The sequence below is a fragment of the Arvicanthis niloticus genome, chromosome 12 (assembly GCF_011762505.2).
Source record: "Arvicanthis niloticus isolate mArvNil1 chromosome 12, mArvNil1.pat.X, whole genome shotgun sequence".
Classification (NCBI taxonomy): domain Eukaryota; kingdom Metazoa; phylum Chordata; class Mammalia; order Rodentia; family Muridae; genus Arvicanthis; species Arvicanthis niloticus.
The window spans coordinates 2,610,081-2,624,294 of record NC_047669.1 but is presented as its reverse complement, the minus strand read 5'-3'; the positions used below and the strand labels follow the sequence as shown (position 1 = coordinate 2,624,294).

Genomic DNA, 14,214 nt, shown 5'->3' with positions numbered 1-14,214 from the left:
AGCGTGTCGAATTCCCTGGAACTGGCAATAGTCGTGAGATGCCACGTGGGTGCTGGGAATTGAACCCAGGAAGAGTAGCTAATGCCCTTAACCATTGAGCCATCTCTCCAGCCCAATAATTAAAATAATTTAAACATTTAAGATAGCAGGCTTCTGCCGGGCAGTGGTGGCACACGCCTTTAATCCCAGCACTTGGGAGGCAGAGGCAGGCGGATTTCTGAGTTCGAGGCCAGCCTAGTCTACAGAGTGAGTTCCAGGACAGACAGAGAGCTACACAGAGAAACCCTGTCTCGGGGGAAAAAAAAAAAAAAAAAAAAAAAAAAAGATAGCAGGCTTCTTTCTGTGTTAGGAACATCTGTGAGCTGGGATGGTGGATTCAAGCAATCAATAACAGGAATTAAGCAATCAGAATCAAAAATGTAATTAAAAGAGATAAATAATACTTAGCAGGAATCAAGCAATCAGGAGGCTGAGGCAGAGAATTGGAGGCCATTCATGGCTACATAATGAATTATATTCCAGCTTGGGACAACAGGCTATACAAAACAAAACACCATTTAAAATGTTGTAGACCGCCGCACACGTTTAATCTCAGCACTTTGGAGGCAGAGGCAGGTGGATTTCTGAGTTTGAGGCCAGCCTGGTCTACAGAGTGAGTTCCAGGACAGCCAGGGCTACACAGAGAAACCCTGTCTCGAAAAAACCAAAAAAACAAAAACAAAAACAAAACAAAACAAAAAATTGTAGACCATACTATTTGTGTTAATGTATCTGGAAGATATATATATATATATATATATATATATATATATATATATGCATTAGACTAATGAAAGTTATAAAATAGTTTTCATGACTTTATTAGCATACCATTTTTAATAGCCGGGTATGGTGGTTCACACCTTTGATCTCAGAGCTTGGGAGGCAGAGAAAAGCAAATTTCAGTGAGCTCAAGGACAGCCTCATCTGCATAGTGAGTTCCAGAATAGCCAGCCAGAGCAACATAGTGAGAACCTGTCTTAGAAAAAAATTTTTTTTATCTATTTATTTTCAAATTCTCATTGTGCGGCCAAGGACGTCCTGGAACTCACTGTGGACCCAGGCTGGCCTCAAACTTCTGGTTTTAAAGCATCCTTTTGTGACCGAGACTGGCTCTGATACCCCAATAAGCTAGGGTTGGGCACACAGCCTCAAATCATCAAAGAGACAAGAATCTGTAAGAAGGCTCAGCAGGCAAAGACAGTGGCCGCTCAGCTGGCCATGTGCACACAAAAGAAATGAAAATAAAAATGTAATTAAAAGAGATAAATAATACTAAAAGGCAGAGAAAGAAAGAATTTATTCAGTGTGTTCACATATGGTAGAAGAACATCTAAAGAGGCCCAGTGACTGCTCCCACACATTTTTGGGGTCTGATATGGGCTTAGGTTTAAGGAGAGAACTCTGGTCCCATTCACCAGGCATTTAAACGTGAACCACAAATCTGCACCTGTGGGGCTCAGCCTCTCAGAGGGGAGCTGAGGTCACTCTCCCTCAGGGAGATGAGCCCACCAACTAGCTCCTGGGTTCTGGCCCATGACTTTGTAGCAGGTGCTTCCTCCCAGAATGCTTCCCTGGGTCAAACCCAGAGCCACAAAGGCTTCCATTAGACCATTCTGGTAAGTGACCCATTGCAGAGCCTAGAAAGCCTGGAAGGGTGGTGAGCAGGAACCAGAGGTGCAATGACCCTTTGAGGTTTCTCCTCAAAGCAGGGAGGAGAGTGCTTCCTAGCTGGTCAGGGCCCAGGAGCAGTGGCTCTAGGTGGCAGGGTGCTGCAGGTCTGGAGCCATGGTCTGGATGTTTGTCCTGCTTGTGCTGCTGGCCCACCTCACAGGTAAGGAAACTCTTGGGGCCCAGAGCCTCCTTGCCCCTCCTCTTGCCTTGCTCTGCCCCAGTGATGGGCATGTCTCTATCTTCTCAGGTTGTAGCCCTCAGCCCATGCTGCACCAGCCACCATCAGCCTCTTCCTCCCTTGGAACCACCATCCGCCTCACCTGTACCCTAAGCAGCAATGATAACATCGACGTTTACAGCATTTACTGGTACCAGCAGAGGCCGGGCCATCCTCCCAGGTTCCTGCTGAGTTACTTCTCACACTCAGACAAGCACCAGGGTTCCAATATCCCACCCCGCTTCTCCGGATCCAAAGATACCGCCAAGGAACCTTGGGTATCTGAGCATCTCTGAACTGCAGCCTGAGGACGAGGCTGTGTATTACTGCGCCTGTGGGGCTCCGGAGCCAGGAAAAAGAGAAGAGGATGGAGAGGGAGTGGGAAGGAGAAAAGTAGCACACAGACTCAGAATCTTAGGCTCTGAAGACAGTCAGAACCTGAACCAAGGATGGAGTTTGCTTTGCTGGGCCGGTCTGGTATGGGAAGGAGGGGTAGAACATGGGGCTTTGCAGAGCCAAGAAGATGGAGCCATCCAGCTTTTCCTTGTATTGTAGTGTTGCTATGCGCCCCATGGGAGGCTGGATTGTAGAATTAAAGCTGTTTTTTCTGAGTTTGGCTTGGCTGGTTTGTGATCTCAGAACCAGTTTAAGAACTGGCGAGGTCAACGGTAGCCCGTCATGCTCAGTTTGCCCAGGTGCTCATCTCTGAGGCAGAGCATTTGCCTGAGCCCTGCTGTTATGATCATGGGGCAAATGGATGAGAAAACCATCTTGGAGGGGCCCTTCTTGCAAGGACAGGGTCTCCACAGTCGCAGAGTAAAGGAGCCCAGCAAATGTCATCACTGGGCCTCTACTTTGGGGAGAGCAGGTACCAGGTGACAGGTGTGGAACAGGTTCCCCTCATTGTTACTAGTGATGTTTTGGGATGAACAGACCTTTGTCATGGGGCTGCCTGTGCGTTGTGGGTGTGGCCTCTGCTACCAGATGCAGTACTCAGCACATGCTCTCCAATGTGAGCCATCCCCAGATGGCTTTAGATAGCAGTGAAGGCCACAGGGTGAGTGAGATGCATGTACCTTCTGTGCAGGGGAGTGATGGGCCAGCCAGCATTTATATATATATATGTATATGTATATGTATGTATATGTATGTATATGTATATATGTATATATATGTATATATATATATATATATATATCTTCAAGAAATAATTATTTTTTAAAGTATTTTATTTTATTTTAGAGTTTTTGAGACAGGGTTTCTCTGTGTAGCCCTGGCTGTCCTGGAAACTCACTCTGTAGACCAGGCTGGCCTTGAGCTCAGAAATTTGGCTATCTCTGTCTCTTAAGTGCTGGGACTAAAAAAGGCATGTGTCACTACCGCCCTATAAAGTAATTTTTTATTATTCAGCTGGTTCATAAAGGAATCTTCTTCACTTTGTTAAAGTTGAAAGACAAAAGTATCAACAATAACTGTAGTTAAATGATGCTAATGAACACATCAGAAAAGTAGTTGTAAATAGTGACTTCAGGGTGGTCTTAGGGTAGTACGAAGGGAGAGGCAAAAAGCAGGAAGGACATTGTTGTAATAATTATTTAAAAATGGCCTCCAGTCAAGCCAACTATCTAAGCTGCAGCAGCGTCTCTGCCTAGGTCAGACGCCGTGTTCCGAGGCCATGAGGCCACGTTTGCGCAGCAGCTAGAACTGGCCAGCCAGAAACACCAGCCCTGCCACCCACGAGATACCAGCGTGGGAGATGGCTCTGCCAATCTTCCATGCTGTCTCTGCAAGGCTGGACATTGCCCAGACCATCCCACCAGCCACGTGGGGCCCAGTAGAAAAATGAGATTCTAATGCTTAAAGATTAATTCAAAGCCTTATATATTTGGTAATGGTAAGTAACAAGATGCCCATACAATCAGAAGTGTAACCCAATACCTAACCTAGATATACCACCTACCTTTGACTGCTGGAGACACGTGAACACCTGCCTCCATGTTTGCCTCTCTCCTCCTCTCACCCTTCTAGCTCCTCTCTTCCTTCTCCTCCTCCTCCCTTACTCCTCTTCTTCCTCTCCTTACTCCTCCCACCTTAGCTTCTCCTACATATCACCCTTCCTGTTAAAATTAAAAAAAAAATTCTCTCAAAATACAATTAGAGCATACCTAGAAGACCTAGAAGACCTGGAAGATTGGCAGAGCCATCTCCCACGCTGGCGTCTCGTGGGTGGCCAGTTTCTAGCTGCTGCACATATGTGGCCTCAGTGGCCTCAGAACATGGCATCTGATCTAGGCAGAGACAGCAGCAGCCTAGACAGTCGGCCTGACCATGCAGGTGCTTTTTAAATAATTACTACAACAGGACATAGCCTACACACTCAACACAGGGGAGATAGAACCTGTAGAGACCATATTCAGTGGATAGGCATGGCCCCCAGTTGAGGGATGGGGCCACCCACCCACCTCAAAAATTTAATCCAGAATTCCTCCTGTCAAAAGGAAATGCAGGGACAAAGAGTGGAGCAGAGACTGAAGGAAAGGCCATCCAGAGACTGCCCCACCTGGGGATCCATCCCATTTGCTAACACCAAACCCAGACACTATTGCTGATGTCAAGAAGTGCTTACTAACAGGAGCCCATATATCTATCCCCTGAGAGGCTCTGCTAGAGCCAGACCAACACAGGATGCAGATGTACGCAGCCAAACATTGGACTGAGTGTGGGGACCCCAATGGGGAAGCTAGAGCAAGGACTGTAGGAGTTGAAGGAGTTTACAACCCCATAGGAAGAACAACAATATCAACCAACCAGACCCCCAAAGCTCCCAGAGACTAAGCCACTAACCAAAGAGTACATGGGGGTACCCAGGGCTCCAGCTAGATCTGTAGCAGAGGACTGCCTTATCTGGCATCACTGGTAGGGGAGCCCCAGTGTAGGGGAATGCTAGGGCACTGAGGTAGGGGTGTGTGGGTGTGTAGGGTGAGCACCCTCATACAGGTGGTGGGAGGGAGGAGGGGGTAGAGGGCTTGTGGAGGGGAAACTGGGAAGGGGGATAATATTTGAAATAAAGAAAATAACCAATACAAAATAAAATAAAAATATTATGTCTCAGGGTAGCGTACGGTGTAATGGGTTTCATTTTGGCATTTTTATTCATTTGTGTCATTGTACTGTGAGGATCCATGATTCACTAAAGAATGATACCTCAGACTCAAATAGTATGTAAACACAAAGAGTGTTTTATTCTGTAGAAGTCCAGCATGCTGGGGTCTCCCATTACCAGAATAGAGACACACCCAAGTGAGTTTGCAGGCTTGATTTAAAGCACATTAGGGAATTCCAGGGTAGGTGAGCCTCTATGTTAATCTGTTGGGTCCTATCTCTCAGGACATTCCATTGCCAGGATGTGGGGGCTAGAAACTTGCTGGGGAGGTCTGGAACCTGTTACTGAGGAAGTAGCTGAGGAAGTCTAGAAACTGTTGCTGACCCATTGTCCTTGCCTCAGGTCAAAATGTTGGGACATTCCATTACCTAGATGTGAAGGCTGGAGTCTGGGTTTTTTTCTATTAGAAATGGACTTGCCTGGGCTTGCCCAGTGTTTAGGCCTAGTCTTCTGAACTGCAATCTGAAGTCTGTCATGGAATCAGCCTAGCCTTCTCAGTATTTTGTTATTACACATTCCACTCTTCATGTCTGTTATGGCCCTGGCCCCTGCTTCCAGTGTCCCCTCTGGCTGGCCTCCTGTCACACAGATAGCCCTGCCTTTTCTGCTTTCATTCACTTGTATTCCATCATTGTTTCTGTCACTTTTAAGATTCTTTTCATGATCCTGAAGACCCCCAAAGTTGGGAGACCCCCACTCAAGTCTCAGGAAGTCGAGGTCACCCATAAACTCTCTCAAGACACCTTACCTGGATGCAAGCAGCAGAGGTTTTATTAGGGAAGTTGGAAGTTGGCTGGCCAAGGTCAAACCACGAGCTCTCTCAAGAGCAGAGTTTGACCACGAGTGGCTTGCTAAGGGGTCTTTTAAAGAGGAAAACCAGAACCCAGGGGAGTGAGGAGGGGGTGAGGGGTTGTCAAGGATACATAACATAAGAATAGCGAAACATTCCAGAGAAACCCACCCTGAATGGTTTCTAGTCATGAAAATTACTCAGTACACTCATTCTTCTAAAAAATGTGGTTTTACCATGTCACTGTACCCTACCCTGTCATTTACCAACTATTTATTAACTATTTCTCACTTGTTCCAGCCATAGAGCCACAGCCCGGTCATTGTGTTTCACCTACCTGAATGACTTTCATTCTTTACAGCCAGTTCCTGAAACTGGCCTGGCTTGTTTCAGAGAAAATTTTCCATGTCCCTAAAAGAACTTAAAAAGCATCTATCTATCTATCTATCTATCTATCTATCTATCTATCTATCTATCATCTATCTGTATTCTATAAAAATGATTTTATAATTTTTCATTCTTCAATCCCTTTTCTTGTTTCATGACCTATAAGCACAAACATACTTACAATCACATACACGAGTATGCACAGCATATATAATTTAAATCCAGGTTCTCTGTGTGAGAAAGATTATGGTATTTGTCTTTCTGAGTCTGGATTTTATTGCTAACACAGCCATGCTTAGTCCCATCCATTTTTTTTCTGCAAATGCCATGATTTCATTTCGGCAGTTTCCTGGGGCATTCCATTTTGTCTTCATGTCACATTTTCTTATCCATTCATGTATTCATGACACTTATGCTAGTTAATTTCCTGGTCATTGTGCATAATACAACCAAAAATGTGTGTATGCAGGTATCTCTGTTAGTTGACTTTGGGTCTCTGCCTCACCCTCAAGATTGCCACAGTTGACTCACTTGGTATTCTAATTTTCAGTCTTTGGGGGAGTATGCACACTGATTTTCTAACGACTGCACAAGCTTTAAGTGTTTCTCTTTTTCCCACTTCCTTGCTAGCATTTAATGTCTTTTTTTTTTTGTTCTTGTAATTATCATTTCCTTATTTTTGTAAAATAAATACATTTTATAATAAATTTTTATAAATAAAATGCATTTATTACATTTTATAAAAAATAAAATGTATTTTATTCATACAGTATATTTTATGATAGTTTTTTCTACTTGTATTCCTCTCAGTTCCTTCCCACCTCCCTTCCCCCACAGATACACACCCTTTCTGTCTTACTGTTAGAAAACAAACAGGTGCGTTGAGGTTTTGTCTTTTACTGTCTATTGAAATGCTAAATGTGGGGCCTTAAGACTTGAAGTCTGCACTTAGCCTCGGGACTCTGCTCCCAAGTTAATTCTGATTGGTAAATAAAGATACCAACAGCCAATAGCTGAGGAGAAGAGACATGGGTGGGGTTGTGGGTTTGGAGAGAGAGAACCATGAGGAGGGAACAGGAAGAAGCCACCATGGAAGAAGAAGAATGTGCATGAGGGAGAAGGAGAACTGCCATGGGCTAAGGGCCAGGAGAACATGGCCCAGAGGGCTGCCCAGTTGGGTTAAGAGCAGCCCAGATGGAACATAGCAAATAGTATATGGTAGCTTGGGTTTATTGATAGGAATTAGATTCTAACAGCTTAGAGGGTAGACAGCTGCCTAGGTATTGTGCTACATAAGACATTTAAAAAATATAAAGGCTGTGTGTGTCTTTTCATCCAGGAACATAAATAGTCTAAGCCAGGGAAGATGCCTCACGCTGGGATTTTAAATGTATACACACACACACACACACACACACACACACACACACACACATCTATATCTATATATCTACACAGGCATCATAGGTTTATTCTAATATGTTTGAATAAAATAAAATGAAATAAGGTAAAAAAAAAAATCCCAAGTTGGAATAGGACAAAAACAACCAAACAAGAAAAAGAGCCAAAGAAAAAGCACAAGAAAGACATGTAGATACAGAGACATCTTGGGACACTAAGGAATACCATAAAAACCCAAACCAGAAGCCAAAATATATGCAAAAAGACCTGAAGGATATATAGTAAGCCATAACTAACATTGTGAGACAAAAATCCTCCAAAGATTCTGTTGAGTTCACTTTGTGTTGTCATCTAAGTGTGCTTTGTCTCCCCAGTGAGACTCCTTTGCAGAAAACGATATTTTCATTTGCAGTAGCTATCAATTGAGATAGCTTCTGGGTTAGGGATGGTGTCTACTTTTTTTTTCAGCCTCTAGGGCCCCTTTTGGTGTAGACCACATAGGCTTTGTGCATGCTGTCACAGTCTTTGAGCTCCTATATGCACCAGCCCTGCTGTGCCTAGAAGGACCTGGATTCCTTCCATCTCCTCTGGCTCTTTCACTCTTGTCTCCTCTTCTGTAGAGTTCCCTGAGCCCCGAGGGGAGGGATTTGATGGAGACAATCTTCTAGGGCTGGGTATTCTAAGGTCTCTCACTCTCTGCTGTGCTGGCTGTGGGTCTGTGCCTTTGTTCTTATCTGCTGCAGGAGGAGGCTTCTCTGAGGATGGCCTGACAAGGTACTAATCTATGAGCCACTCTTATCTTTCTCCTCTCTCTGAAGTATTGCTTGAGGTATCCAGTACTTTCTGTAAGTCTGATTTGACAGACATAATTTTGTTTTGCCTGTTTATATTATGGAAAGTTTTTCTTTCTTCTTCAACTACGGTGGGTAGTTTTGCTGGGTATAGTCATCTAAATTGGCATCTTTGGTCTTTTAGAACTTGAAGTATGCTGTTCTAGGCCCCTCTGGCTTTTAAAGTTTCCACTGAGGCATCATCTGTAATCCTAATAGGTGTTCCTTTATGTGTGATTTGTGCTTTTTCTCTTGCAGCTTTCAGTGTCCTCTCTTTATTCCACATATTCTGCATTCTAAGTGTAATATATTGTGGAGAGTGTTTGATGGCTATTCTTTGTTGTCAGTTTGACTACATCTGGAATTAACTACAAACCCAAGCAGCTAGGTATACCCATGAGAGATTTTTTTTTTGATAGGATTATCTGAAGTGGGAATACCAACCTTAAATCTGATCACCTGAGGACAGAAGACCTAAAGCTAGGCCACACCTGGGTCTATATAAATGACATGAAGAAGGCCTTTGCTTTTCCTCTGTATGCCTTCACTCTCCCTGGCAAGTTCATCTATCCTGCTATAGAGGCATTCCTTCACTATATTAGAGTCCACTCCTTCAGGATTCTGACATATGCTGAAGAACAACTGAGAAGAACAGCTGGTGGAATAAGTAACTGTTAGATTCTGGAAACAGTGATTGTTGGACTAACAGGACCCCTGCCTATACACCACTCTAATAAAGCTTCTCGATGTATAAATTCATCTTGTCAGTGCCATTCTTTTAGAGGATCCTGACTATATGTTTCTTTTCTGGTTCTGTCATTTTGGTGTTCTAGGTGCTTCTTGTATCTGTATGTGTGTGTTTCCCCTTAATCTGGGGAGATTTTCTTCCTTAATCCTGTTGAAGATCTGATCTATGGCATTGACTTTGTATTCTCCTTCATCCTTCACGTGATCTTTTCACGGTATCTTATAATTCCTGCATGAATCATGTGATTAAAACATGTTTTCATATCCTTTGCTTGTGTGGTCTAATTCCTTTGCTTTACCTTAAAATCTGACACTGTCTTCTACTTGATCCTACTTATAAGGCTCCCCCTGAGTTTTCTGACTGGGTTATTGTGCTTTTCAATACCTTTTAAACTTCAGCTTGAACTTTCACTATTTATTTTTATTTAATTAAGCTTTTGAATCTTGGGTTATCCCTATCATTTGATTCACCTATGTATTTGTCTTTTCTTGGCCATAACTTAAAGGTGCTTTTTTTGCTATCCTGCTTAAGTTCATTGAGGGTTTAAAAAGAAAGTCATCTTTAAACTCCTTGGATTCTTTGTTCAAGTTTATGATTGTTCTGTGTGCTGAGGTTTATCCTAATAATCCTCATTGGAGAACATTTCTATAGTAATAGAAGGTGGGTGTGGAGAGGGAGGGAACATATTATCTTGGTTTTTCACATAGTTTGCATTTTTGCGATATGACCTGGGCATGTGGACTTCTTATTTTAGACTGATACAGATTGTAGCCTGCTTCAGGCTGGGCCGGTGCAGGAACTGCCGTGTGTGCAGAGCCAGGCTTGGGAGTGGAGATAGTGCAGCATGCTTCATTTCAGAAGAGTCATTAGAGAAAGCCAGTAGGTGAGCTGTGCCTCCTTCACATTTCTAAGTCAGTTATGTTCCAGATCAGAGAGAGTATTGCTGGGAGCAAGGTAATGTCCAGTGATCAGCTGGCTTGGGATTCTTTTGTTGTACATGGATGGGAATTGTAGTCAGGCAAGGAAAGCTTTTTAAATGCTGGTCTCTAGTAACTTTCACCTCTCTCAGATGTAGTAGCACTGAATGGTAGAAACAGGTAGCCCTTATAAATGTTGTCATTCCAGGTAGCCACAGGTATCTGAGCCTTTGGTCCTAGCACTTTTACAGCACTGTGAAGATCTCAGATATGAGAATCCTTGGTTTCACAAGCCTAACATCCTTGTGCTGATACTGGGACCTTGCCCCTGTAAGCATCACATCCTCTATGTATTAGGCCTCACATTATGATCTCTATGTAGTCTTCTGGTATTGCTCCACTAAACCATTCCATAGGTGAATGCCCCAAATTACCTAAACACTTTGCAGTAAACTCCAACTTTTTTGGCACCGTGTATGTGCTATGCATGCATTTTTTGTATACATGTTAATATGTGTGTGTGTATGTATTTGTGCTGGTGTATAGAGGTCAGAAGTTGATTGCCAAAGCAGAATCTTTCACTTGAACCCAGACCTTACCAATGCAGCTGGTCTAGCCAGCTTGCTCCAGAGGTCCTTGCTTCCTACCTTCAGAGTGTTGAGAGTATAGATAGGCTTTATATGATTCTGGGGATGCAGACTGTGGACTTGTCCCCTGTATGTCAAGCACTTTAGCTACTGAGCCATCTTCTGAGCCCCTAGACACCACCTTTAAAGGATATTACCATCTTCACACTATTACTGTCACACTAGTGACAATGGCCTTTTGGAAGGCAAACTATATCCCTGGCATAGTGAGTAGGTGTCAGGGAGAGGTATTTGCTTTCTCCTCCATGCTCACATGTGACACTTATGTCATTCTAGTGGTTTCTGGCATAGATGGTTTAAAGGGCTCCAACTGGCCTCTAGTACTGATCTTACTTAGCACTTGCAGCACAGATGTCTCCTTTAAGGGTTCTCCTTTCAGTATTGTGCTGTTGGCTCTATGGAGGACAAGCCTAGGCTTGGCATTTTCAGATGCCATGGGTTTTGGTATATCTCTTTCAGGTAATGTTGGCAGGGCAGGAAAGGTGGGCATAGTTGGTCATCTATAAGTGTTCACCCCACTAACCCTCTGCCCAGGTCGTTGTGAACCCTATGGATCTGTACCCATAGTTCTAGCTAGCCTCTGCTGTAAGCAGGGCCTTGGTATTAGTGACTAGATTTATCTTCTATCTGGAACTTGAATTTGATCTTTCTGTGACTTTATCTACTGAGAGAGTCTTGACTACCCCTAACATTTTATGTCTCATGTTTCCTGATCTCCATGAGTACCATGTCCTCTTGTCTGGACTCAACTCTGTGAATCTTGAAGTCCCTGTGAGTGTCATCATGTGCTGGGTTCAGTGCACCAGAGAAACTAGTGAATGTGAGCACTCTCCTGCTTTCCCCACATGTTCCAGTCTAACACGTGTAGCTAACGGTGGAGCCCTGGGAGTTGGGAGCATGCATTGTATGGAGGCATAGATTATTTTCTAAAAGATTTTCTGTGGCTTTCTTTACATTTTCTAAGATAATGACTTGTAAAAGGCTTATCATCTTTGGACTTAGGGCCCTCTCAGGGCCCTTCCTAGCTTGGGCAGGAAGTGTACCAGTATTAAGCCCTGCATTTCAAAGTGTCCGTCTGTGAGAGATTGTAATGAGCACTTGATGGATATCAGATGACATAGCTGATTTACTAGTAACATTCTCTAGAGAAACAAAGTTGTGTGTATGTGTGTGTGTGTTCAGGAATTGATGCCCATAGCTTTGTAGCAGAATAGAACTATTGTGTCTGATATTTACTCCTGAGTGATGCCCACTTGGGCCCTGGAGTAATCTCTTATAAATAGTCAGTGATCATTATCTAAGATTCATTGGAATTTCAGACCTTTAGTATGACTTCAGTCGTTAAGACATTTCTGGCAAACCTGGAATTCTTACAAAGGTTATGTTTGCTTAGGTAATTGTTTCCTATGACAACTCCCAGATCAGATAGGAGGTTTTGGTATGTGGGAATTGACTTGCGAAAAGGCCTTGTGTGTAACAATCAATAAAATCGTGTTGACAAGGTGGTTTCTTCAGTTCATTAGCTCTGATGCCCTGCTGCTAGCAAAAGCCTGTAATATACCCTGCAGTGTCTTTCTGTTTTTTCACTTGATCGGACTGGTGTAACTCAGACACAGACAGCCTGAGGACGGCAAGCTCAGAATCTGCAGGGGCTGTCAGGATGGAATTGCTGTAGTTCAAAGCCATCAGCCTGCAAAAGTTCTTGTTGAGGGGAACTCAATCTTTGTATGTACTCCAGTAAGCTAGGATGAAGCCATCTACATCATAAAAGATAAGATATATTATTTAAAGTCCATGATTTAAATATTAATCTCACCAAATTATCCACAAAATGAATAAGGTTGGACCAAGTCGCTGGGCTCTTGGGGACCAGCCATGTAAATGCAGAGATGTCCTCATCATGCCAGCCTCACCGCTTCCAGTAGGTTGCTTCATTATCATTTCATGTTCAGTGAAACCTGGAGATCTGTGGGCTCCCTCCAAAATCACAGAAGCCACTTTAGAGGGTCTTAGGAGCCATGGAACAGGTCAGGGACTCTGAAAGCTAGGATGCTTTTAGAACATCAACATGTTTGAGCTGGAAAAAGCAGTTCTGAGGCTGTTCTAAAGTCAGTCTGTATAGGTGGGTACACAATGGCTATAGGCAGCCTCCCTGGATGGGCAGGAGCCAGAGGAGAGGGGTATTTTCTGGTATTAAAGCAGGGCAGAAGTATCTGGATAGAAGACAGCCTTCTACACAAAGACAGAAGAGTCGGATATCTTCAGTGTTGAGCAAGGGGGTGGTCTGATGGCTACATCTGTATTAACTGCAGGAAGCTGTGGTCTGTGGCTTCTTGCCCTGAGCCTATGGTAGAATCAGGGCTCAAAGAACAGTTGGGATGCTATACATTTGGGGTAAGTCTGGAGATCTGGCACTTCTCCAGGGGAATCATGGGTTCTGGGTCCTGGGATGTGGGGTTGTTGGGGTGGAGTAACCTAGTCAGTGTCCCTTGGATCCTTCTCCAATCTCCAAAATATAAGGAGTTCAAAGTAGGCAGAGAGGCCCTGTGCCTTACACATCTTTAAGGGAACTCTATAGCCTGCTACTATGTCCTTGTCCTGATGGACCACTGAGCACTCCAAGATGTAATGCTTGTCCCTCATGGTTCCAGTCAGTGTCTGTGGGACACAGAGATCCAAGTAGAATCCCATTAGTCCATGGAGTCTGATTTCACTGTGACCCTCATGATCTTCGTGGGACAGCAAGATGTCTGCCTGTCCCAGCCCTCCACAATGTGGCTGGATGGATGAAGGGGAAGTCTTGGGTGGCCAAGTGAACGCTTCCACAGCTGGAGAAGCTCATCAGCTTTGGAGGAAGATTGTACAGAGAAGTTCTGAAGTTCTTCCATGCCATAAGAAGCCTATAGGTCACGGAAAACAGTGACAAGGATAGACTTTGCATGTTTTGATCACACTGAAAAACAAATAAGATGGTGGATAAATAAGTTTTATTTCATAATACATAAGGTGTATCCAACGAGCATGTGATATGCACTTACCCAATTTCTGTTCACTTTCTTTGTTTTATTTTGTTTTTTGAGACAAGATCTTGTTATATGTCACAGGCTGGCTTTGAACTCACCATCCTCCTGTCTCAGCTTCCCCAGTGCTGGAATTTCAGATAGCTGGCATGGTGAGTGGCTAATGTTTATCAGTTCTACTTTTAAAGATATGGGTGTTACCAATAAAGATTTGGGGTGCCTTAGTTTGTGATATGAGACCCACAGGTGCTGAACATGGTGCACTAAACAACATTTTAATTACTATATCATTTTTCCTGGGTCAGTTCAACTTTTTGCTGAACCTAAACTTCTGCTTTCAGGTTACCCCTGGCCCTACATTAGCTATAGCTGTACCTTACA

At 43.6% G+C, this 14,214-nt stretch overlaps 1 protein-coding gene across 1 annotated transcript; it reads left to right on the top strand.

Annotated features, from left to right (window-relative positions):
- Nucleotides 1-1,078: 1,078 nt before the first annotated feature.
- Vpreb1 (V-set pre-B cell surrogate light chain 1) lies at nucleotides 1,079-2,541 on the top strand. The gene is given in 4 exon segments (XM_034515910.2): nucleotides 1,079-1,873; nucleotides 1,961-2,196; nucleotides 2,198-2,263; nucleotides 2,265-2,541. Coding segments are annotated over 4 exon segments (411 nt in total). The 5' UTR covers nucleotides 1,079-1,827; the 3' UTR covers nucleotides 2,328-2,541.
- The last annotated feature ends 11,673 nt before the right edge of the window (nucleotides 2,542-14,214 follow it).